Source organism: Aplysia californica, unplaced genomic scaffold, assembly GCF_000002075.1.
Source record: "Aplysia californica isolate F4 #8 unplaced genomic scaffold, AplCal3.0 scaffold00031, whole genome shotgun sequence".
Taxonomy (NCBI): domain Eukaryota; kingdom Metazoa; phylum Mollusca; class Gastropoda; order Aplysiida; family Aplysiidae; genus Aplysia; species Aplysia californica.
The window spans coordinates 1,436,765-1,446,754 of record NW_004797301.1 but is presented as its reverse complement, the minus strand read 5'-3'; the positions used below and the strand labels follow the sequence as shown (position 1 = coordinate 1,446,754).

At 39.3% G+C, this 9,990-nt stretch overlaps 1 protein-coding gene across 1 annotated transcript in view; it reads right to left on the bottom strand.

Moving 5' to 3' along the window:
* Positions 1-7,579, bottom strand: part of LOC101860949 (MAM and LDL-receptor class A domain-containing protein 1) — a 20,648-nt gene extending 13,069 nt beyond the window's left edge. The window contains exons 1-2 of the mRNA XM_005091541.3: positions 7,422-7,579; positions 4,144-4,242 (exon numbers count right to left, since the gene is read on the bottom strand). Coding sequence (XP_005091598.2) covers positions 4,144-4,217 — 74 coding nt within the window. The 5' untranslated portion in view covers positions 4,218-4,242; positions 7,422-7,579. The remainder of the gene's footprint in view (positions 1-4,143; positions 4,243-7,421) is intronic.
* Between the last annotated feature and the right edge of the window lie 2,411 nt (positions 7,580-9,990).

Here is a 9,990-nt window from a genome sequence, read left to right as displayed (position 1 = left end):
TCTAGTCTTAATGTATACTTCAACTTTACATGTGTGTGTGTGTGTGCGCGCGCGCGCGCGCGTGTGTGTGTGTGTGTGTGTGTGTGTGTGTGTGTGTGTGTGTGTGTGTGACCACGATCGACGTTTTCCAGTAAAAATCCACCTATAAATATGTTTTAAGAAATTTAAATTCTTCAGCCGAAAAAAAATAGATGAATGAAAAGAATTAAATACAATATAAATATCCTATAAAAATTGCTCCAAGGTCGGAAAAAAAATGCCAGTTTCATCTAATTAAATTTTTCACCATGATAACACCACAACGCCATAATATAATCGTTTAGATTTCAAGGTAATAGAGCAGGGGTTCTCAACCTGTGGGTCGCGACCCCCCCCCCCCCCCCCCTGGGGGGTCTCGAGACCCTTGAGGATTTTGTGCTAAATGGCCCTCTGAAAACTAAAACATTGCTCTTTTTCTTCCCCTGGCAATTTTCAAAATACGGTTCCCTCTTCAATTGGCGGAAATAAGAAAAAAGGTATACACCTCTTCAATTGGCTGAAATAAGAAAAAGGTAAACACCTGAACTTCTTAACAAGGCAAGAGAAACAGCAAGGCTACACCAGTTTGCCCAGCCTATTTATGTGGGCCAATAATCGGTTTGGTTTGCAGTGTTTTCTTTTGTTTCAAAATGTATAATTTAGCCTCGCCATAGGCCAACGCACAATAGCTTGAAGCCTCGTTTATGACGAGCTACATGAGTGCTGGCTTCGGAGAACGCGTTCACAGGGGTAAGCACGGTAGTCATGTACTATTTCCATCCAGATCTGTCTCGCCCGGGTTTAATTTGTGTACTCCTACTGACTTCTATGCCCTGGCGTAGATCCAACCCACACCCAAGGGATGACACTGTAAAAAAAAAAATCACGGAAACTCCGTTTCACTATTATTGTCTCTTTCTAATTCCATGTAGGCATCTAGTTTGTCATCTCTAATAAGATCATAGGCCTAGCTGAGAAAAAAATCTATAGATTATAAAACTATGTTGTTGCGTGGCAGAACAATAAACACGCAGGAAAGACTATGTCAGGAAATTTGACAAAGGAGAGAGAGAGAGAGAGAGAGAGAGAGAGAGAGAGAGAGAGAGAGAGAGAGAGAGAGCAAAATAAAAGAAACCACACACAATTGGAGAAACACTTATAAAACTTTGCACGATAATGATGGCACGGCTGATGTTAGGTGAGGTTAGTGCACAGAAATTGCAGCAAGTTCCCCTTTCAAATGATACTGTCAAGAGGCGTATTGCAAGCATGTCTTCAAACATTTATTAAGTAACAGGTTGTAGAGGAGACCAAAGCTTCCCCCAAGTTCTCGTTCCAGCTTGACGAATCAGTTGATGTGACATCGTGCTCACAGTTACTGGTCTTTGTGATATACGTGTTGGGAAAATATGTGAAAGAAGAATGGGTTTGTTTGTTTTTTGCACCCCACTGGAAACCACCACAACAGCTGATGATGCCATGAACAAGTTAGCCTCCTTTTTTGGAAAACGAGGGTCTTGAGTGAAAGAATGTGCGTGGTATTTGTACAGATGGTGCCCCAGCCATGATGGGATCTAAGTCGGGCTTTCAGGTAAAAGTGAAAGACAAAGCACCATACGCAAAAGGCGTTCACTGCATGATACATAGATATATAATAATGCACTAGCTTGCAAGACTCTCAATCCCACTTTGAAGGAAACGTTGGAATCGACTGTTAAGATTGTCAACTTTGTGAAACACAGATCCCTAAAACCCGACTGTTCTAGGAACTCTGTTCACTGTTCTGACATGAGTGCAGATCATGAAACATTGCTTTTCTACACCCAAGTTCGATGGTTATCGAAAGGAAACGTTGTATGTCGCGTCTTCGAGCCGAGAGAGGAGATCAAGTTCTTCCTGGAAGTGCAAGGAAAAGATGAGTCCAGCAGGCACTTCTCAAATGATTTGTGGACCCAAAGACTTGCCGACATGTCTGATATGTTTGACTACCTCAACAAACTCAACTCAAAACTTCAAAGTCAGCAGACACACTTTCTACAGTTTAAAGACGTTCCGAGTGGCTTTGTTTCAAAAGTTCAGATTTGGCATGGGAAAATTACGAAGGGAAACATTGCTATGTTTACCAATCTTTCACAGCTGTTAAATCCAGAGGACACCTTGTCTGCTGATCTTCAAGTTGACATTGCTGCACATTTGAAATCACTTGAAGATGAGTTCAAGAACTATTTTCTTGACCTTGGCTGTGGTGAAGAAGCTCTTATGAGAAACCCTTTCACTCCTGGACTAGACATCACTGTCCTTGCAGATGACATTCAAGACGAGTTTTTGGAATTGAGACATGATTCGTCAGGACGCAGACACTTTTCTTGAGAAATCTCTTGCACAGTTTCAGTGTTCACTCCAGGAATTATACCCTCAGGTCAGCAAAACAGCACTTCGAGTCATTGTCCCATTTGCCTCGACTTACCTTTGCGGATTTCCTACCCTTATTCCAACTCAAGACAAAAGCAAGGAACAAGCTGGATGTTGCTGATGATATGTACCTAGCCCTCTCACTAGTTTATTTTTTCTTTAAATCTGTGTGTGTGCGCGTGTATGTGTGAGTGTGTGTGTGTGTGTGTGTGTGTGTGTGTGTGTGTGTGTGTGTGTGTGTGTGTGTGCGTGTGTGCGTGTGTGTTTATGTGTATCTCTGTGTGTGTGTTCTCTCCTTTTTCTCCATTTGTATTTGCTTGAAATAGGAGTGATTTAAAACTTCAAAGGTCCAGTTATTGTTCTGTATTTAATATCTAATATAGGCCTTATTAATTGTCTGCTGCTGGATTGTATGCATTTTTAAGGGGGGGGGGGGAGGGAATTAAAAGGGTTTGTTTATTACTTTATTTCGAGGTTGGGGTATGAGGGGTCGTTTCATTTGCCAAACAATCAAAAGGGGGTCGCGGATTTAAAAAGGTTGAGAACCACTGTAATAGAGGCTTGCTCAACTGTTGCCTCACTGAAGCACAGGAAGATCAGAATGAACTAGATCAGATCTTTTTTTTTGCGTTTTCCAGCAAAATATCGGGAGCAGCCGATTGCTGGTTATTCAACCAACAGAATTTTATTAACGTGACGGTTGTTCGTACTTCGTAAGGCCCCTTGCCTTCAGGTAGCCACATTCCAATTTCGAAGAAGGCCTTTATCTTTTTTTTTTTTGGTACTGACTAGAGTATTTCCAATTTTGGGAGTAATTATTTTGAATTTTGCTCAGGTGGCAGTCGAAGCCTACCATTATCGATTTTAGGACCACCGCCCAGGGATCTTTGACGTGCTCAACTTGCAAACGGGATCTCCAAGATGTTTAGCCCTTGTCCAAGAAAGCTAGACGTTCGATCTTACCTAACCTATGATCAGGAGTGTGGATGAAAGACAGCAATAATTAGGAGCCAGGAGTAGCAGTAGAAAAAAAGAGGTGTAAAGGATAGAGGAGCCAAGAGGTGATCGAAAAATGGAGGGGGGGGGGGTAAAGTGGAGACTGAGAGAGAGACAGATGCTTCTCTGTTGCCAACGTAGCCAGAAGGTTCTACAAACCTCTTATGGGGGGGGGGTAAAGTGGAGATGATAACAGTTGACAAAACTGGACAAAAAATAGGAAAACGGGTGAAATAAGAACATTTCAAAGAAGAAAATTTATTTCGTCGCGCTCAGAGTAGGATACAAAGGAGCGAAGAAGGATAGATAAGGCAGATAGAAGTTTGACAGGAGAGAAGGAGAACCACCACACAACAGCGCATGCCAACGACCCACACTTTTGTTACAAAAGTTTTTTTTAAATAGTGTTCCTGGAAAATGCCGAATGTGAGAAATGTTGGGCAAATTAATTTATGATACGTATGGTACTTTGTAAAACATATCGAAGTCTTCATTCATCTTGGCTTCTAGAAAAGATCATTAGAAAATCTAAAGTGCATAGTGCCCAAGAAGATCCCATTTTTAGAAAGGCACAAAACTCAAAAAGGCGACAAGTTCCTATTTCCTCAAACCGGCTCAAATACAACCTAACAACAACGATGATGATGATGATGATGATGATGATGATGATGATGATGATGATGATGATGATGATGATGATGATGATGATGATCGTACCTATTTTCAGCATTTACGGAGTGCGACATAAAGTACACAACCAAGATGGCCCACGCTGTTAATAGGACGTTCATTGCTGCTGCAGATTTCTCAGAGATTCTTTGAATATTCATTTGAAAAAGCATGGAATTACAAGATGAAGCAATGGTTTTAAAAATAAAAATATAATTCAAAAATGTGACAAGAAACAATACCTTTTCAATAATCATGTAATTATAACGAGAAACAATACATACTTTTTACAGAGACATGGTAATATTATGGAAACAAAACCAATACAATTGATCCATAAAGACATGAAATATGATAGGTACACACCGCACACGTCAAGGGTGGCATGTGTGGTTGTAAAATAGGTTTAGGGAACGCCCTATTAGCCCAAGTATACACATGAATGGTCACACCATTTCCCCTAAATAGAGCCCTTTAAATAATAATGTTTACCTTTTTGATTTTTTTTCCTTGACAGAGTCTACGGAAACAACTCATAAACAATCAAACAGTTAAAAATCAATGATGAACATGGCGTCCAAAGAATCGACCCAGAAACACGCCACGGAGCCATTCCAGTGGCGGTGGGTGGATCGAAATGTGGGCGGGGCTAAGAAATGAGGGTAGGTAGAGTTCAAAAGTAAGATTTCCTTGGTTCAGATGACATTCTTCATATGTGTGACTATATGTGAGTATGTTTTAAAGACACACATGCAAACGCACTCATATGACCTAATGGCGTTTCGAGCGCCATAAAACACTCATCCAAAAAAGAACGTTAAAAAAAACAAGCAAACGCACACATACAATAGTAACTGCATTAGGACGTGTGGTCGCAGAGAACAAGACATTCCCAACGAGGATCCAATGAGCGTGTTTTGGTAACTAGGTCTGTGAGAAATGTGTGTCATGAACTTTTCCCCCTTGTCTGGGCTGCCAGAGAACAAGCCCTCTCTCACAACTGTGTCCGCCGGCTCTTGTTTGTTTCTTTTACTTTTTTTCAAGAAGAAAGGACCGTGAGAATGGGCTCATCCTTTACTGGGCCCCAAAGACATTTGGTCGGCTGTTAGTTTACTATCGTTGTAAGCAATGACTACAGTGATCGGATAAAAGAGCAAGTGCGTGTGTTCACCGCATGCAACTAAAGGCGGAGGTGGAAGATTCTGAAATAGTTTTAACGGTTTCAACTGATTATTTCGATCATTAGAAGAAACATTCATTTATGTAGGGAAAGAGTTGGGGCTAGGAATTTGTGGGGTTAAAGCCCTTAAGCCCTTCACTTCGCCCCACCATTGGGACATTCAAAATTTCAGTGGCATACTGAAGCTTAGAGTGAGAGATATATGGTCATCACCTTGAGATTTAAATTGCCTTCGCCTCCATGAGTTTATTTCGTAATATCAGTTTTGTATAAGTATGTACGTCTCTACTCAAAGAGGGACTGTTTGAAATGGAACAATTATGGTTGATTTTTTAAAAGTTGCAAAGTCTTTTGTTTCACTCAATTTTGCTTGAAATTTAAAATTAGAAACGTAATATTTTTCGAACACTTTGATTGATTTTCTTCATATTTTTACAGACTTAGACCTAATGTCCTCGTGGAATTTTTGTTTGTTCAAAGTTTTTTTTTAATTGGTCAAAAGACGACTGAGTTGGATGTATTGCCCTCTAAATGGGTCCTCTTCTTTGGGCACCCGGTACAATACACTTTTACAAAACATACCTGGGTTTTTTTTTATCTTTCCAGAGGTAGAAAAGGCATCCGCTTACAATGCTCAAAAACTTAAGTTTAAGCCACTGATTGATAGAGAATTAAAAGTGAGAGTTATCAATAGAATGTCTTTCTTTTGTTCAGCTATAAGACTAATGTATACACATTTTTGTAGGTGATTATCTCCGTTATAAGAAAGCAAAGAAAAAATACCACAAGAAAATAGTGCAGTTGGCGAAATTACAAAGATCAAGCTTACAGGGCGTTTGGTTGTTTGATTGAGGAGGAATGAACAAACAATAAACACAATATGAACAAACACAAACAAATACACATACGTGTAAATACGCTAGCAAAAAATGCACTAACAAAGAAATCACAAACAAGCAAGTAATATACTAACAAGCAAATACAAAAACAAACACAGACAAATACACTAACATGTAAACACACTAACTAACAAACACAAACACAGACAAATACACTGACAAACACAAACAAATACACTAACAAGCAAATACACTAACTTAAAAACACAAACAGAATAAACACAAACTAGTAAACACACTCACAAGTAAATACATTAACAAAAAATTGCACTAACTAACAAATACAAACAAATAAGCTAACAAGTAGAACAAGTAAATACACTAACAAACACAAACTAGATAAAAACAATTAACAAGTAAATACACCAACTTAGAAATCCAAATAAATACACAAACTAGTCAATACACTAACAAGTAAATACACTAAATGATAAACACAAACAAATGCATACACAAACAAGCAAATGCACAAAGAAGCAAATTGATAGGCAAGCTAATGCATGCACACGCATATGCTCAAACAAACAAATACACAAACAAGTAGATGGTCAAAGAAAGAAATTGACAGGCAAGCTTATACCTGCACCGGCAAATACACAAGTAAACAAATACGAAACCAGGAAAATACACAAACAAGCAAATGAAAAAACAATTAACACACTAAGAAGAAAGTATACAAACATACTAATTAATAAACAAGCAATTAGTACAAAAACAAGTAAGTTAACAAACAAACTATGAAATGTTGAAATGGTATAGGAAAACGCCCTTGTCAACATTATTATGTTATTTAAAAGGCAGGACCTCCGAGTTTCATGTCCATCTCCGAAAGAACTGAGCCAAACTGGAAATTAGTGTAAAGTGCCTTTCCTAAGGACACTACGTCGGACCGAGCTGAGGCTCGAACCTCCGAACCCGCAATATACATGTATAACGATTACGAGTCCGGTAGCCTAATCACCAAGCTATCAACGCCAACAACAAACAAACAAATGAGCAACATTCAAATACAGGTAAATGCACGAACAAGCAAATCTGCAAACCAGCAAATACTCAAAAAAGCAGTTTCCATTGGCATGAAAATATATACATACAAGTAGGCCTAAGATATACTTAAATTAATACACAAACAAGCGCATACACAACCGAACAATCATTAATAAAGACAGAAAGAATCAAACAGACAAACAAGCGGGCGATTAAGCGAACGAGCAAACAGATAAACAAAAGAAGAACAATGATATTACTTTCAATATACTAGTTCGTGACAAGGGCGAGTCCAGCTCCTTCTTGAAGAGGCTTTGGTATTACAGTCAACCAGCTTTTGCCTCCGCTGCCTTTAAATCATTTCGAATGCCTTATCAGTAAAGTTGCAAACATGTTACAGAAAAATTATCATAGTAGTAAGCCGTCTTGTAGTAGAGTCCGGATGGGTTGTTGGCGAATGCTCTCGTGTGGTTTTCTCCCTAATCTTTGCCACTTGTATAATTAATCGGGGCAAAATGTGACTCCCCTTGAGAGAAAGCTGTATGTCAGTCTCTCAGATTTGAAGCGGACTGTACAGTTTATGCGCGACACCGGACTGAGTGTCTAGCTGCTGTCATCGAGAACAAGGAAAATGAAGAAGAAGAATGAATTTTTGTTTAAAACCCTTTACTGTTGCGTTGCAATTAATTAAGTGCCGGAAAACCTTTACTCAAATTAAGTCCACGTCAATGTAGAGTCCAAGTGCGGTGATGTCAGGCGTGCCAGCTTTGGGTTCGAGTTCGTCATACCGGTTAGATTCTTCTGGTTTCTCCGTTGTAGAATAGTGCCAGGTATCCTCGCAGGCAGTGCAATGCCTTAGCGGCCCCTCCCTCCTTTCCAGAACCCTGGAAAGGGTTGCCTTTGATCGTGCCTTTTTTCTTTTAATACCAAATCGGTACGCGGTACACTACCAGTAGCATGAGTGTAGTGATACTGCGACTGCAGCATCACTGTGTACAGTTCTGCTACAGTAGCAAGCTGCGCACATCCACAAGTGGAAGTAGAGCTTTTAAATAAGGTTCAAAATGTGACAAACTTTTCTCTGCCAAAGTTGGTCTCATCGGCCACAGCAGAAGACCCACGTCACCCTAACCTTCAATTCTTCAAATTCTTCTATTTCGCAAGAGAAATATTATCCTCTGCGGACGTATTGGTCATCGTCAGACATTGACGGACGAGCTATTATCTTTATTATTATATTATTATTATTGTTGTTGTCGTTGTCGCTGTTGTTGTTGTTGTTGTTGTTGTTGTTGTTGTTGTTGTTGTTGTTGTTGTTACATATATTATTATTGTTATTATTATTATTGTTATTATTATTATCATTATTATTATTATTATTATTATTATTATTATTATTATTATTATTATTATTATTACTATTATGACAATTAGCAGGAGACCAGACAAAGTGGATATCAACATCAATAGGTCCCAACTAAAACAAAGCAGAGAATTCAAATACTTGGGCAGCATTTTAACAGAAAATGGAAAATTAGATCGAGAAATAGAGACTAGATGCCAGAGAGCCAACGCAGTCTGCTATCAACTCGGCCCTCTCCTGAAACATCCCAATATCCCCATGAGCACCAAGGCGAAGCTCATCAACGCCATTTTCCTTCCAACACTCACATATCAGTGCCAGACATGGTCCCTAACAAAAGCCCTAGAGAGGAAACTGGTCACATGCGAGATGAAATTTTAATGCTTAAGAAGAGCGGTCAACAAAACAAGAAGAGACAAAATTAATTAAAAATGAAGTCATGAGGGACACCGTAGGAGCAACACCAGTCCTACCACACAATGAAAAACAAGTGGTTCGGACACCTCACGCGGATGCCCTCAAACCATCCACCTCTGAGAGCATACAACACTAAACATTCTGGATGGAGATCCAGAGGAAGACTAAGGCGACGATGGAGTGAATATGTGGCAGACACCCTCAGAACTCACGGGATGTCCCTCCTAGGTCACTCGCATTGCTGCAGACAGACGCCTGCGTCTCCCCGCGACACCCCCCGGTACAAGCGGAAGAAAAAAGTAAATTAAAGTAAAGTATTACTATTATTATTATTATTATTATTATTATTATTATTATTATCATTATTATTATCATCATCATCATCATTATTATTATTATTATTATTATTATTATTATTATTATTATTATTATTGTTGTTATTATTAGCTCTGTGTAGCGACAACGATTGTGCACTCTTGTGTGGTGCTTGAGCTGGCCAACCGGCGTGAAAAGAAGGATAATCTCAGCTTTCACATGACCGATAATGCGCCATCATAATAACAAACAGTTGAAACTGCAAAAAAAACTGCAACTAAAAGAAAATGTTTTAACCATCTATGAACTTAAACAATGAATGAAAGTTGGTGCGGTATTGTGTATGCATGCACTTTACATAGTATGTAATTTAACAGCAACAGCAGTAGGGAAACTCATGAAAAAAAAAAAAAACGCAACAAAGTGCTAGAACTAGAAAGTCAACGCTTCAAACTCCAAAAAAGGGCTATGAACTATGGGCATTGCGAAGGCTGCACACCCTGACGCGCTGGTTCTTGCCCTCACCAGCATGGCCTCTCAACGCCCACGAGAGGGCACATGCAGCCCGGGGGCTCTCGTGGCCTAGAGGTTAACTTGTAGGCACTTCAGTGAAATTTTCAAACTTCTCCGAGGGCACTAAAATTTGGATTATTGAAAAGAGCTTGGCTTTCTGTTTTCAGAGCTTTTTAAATTTTTGTGCTATCTTTGTTAGTTCAGAAACAGCGACCATTTTT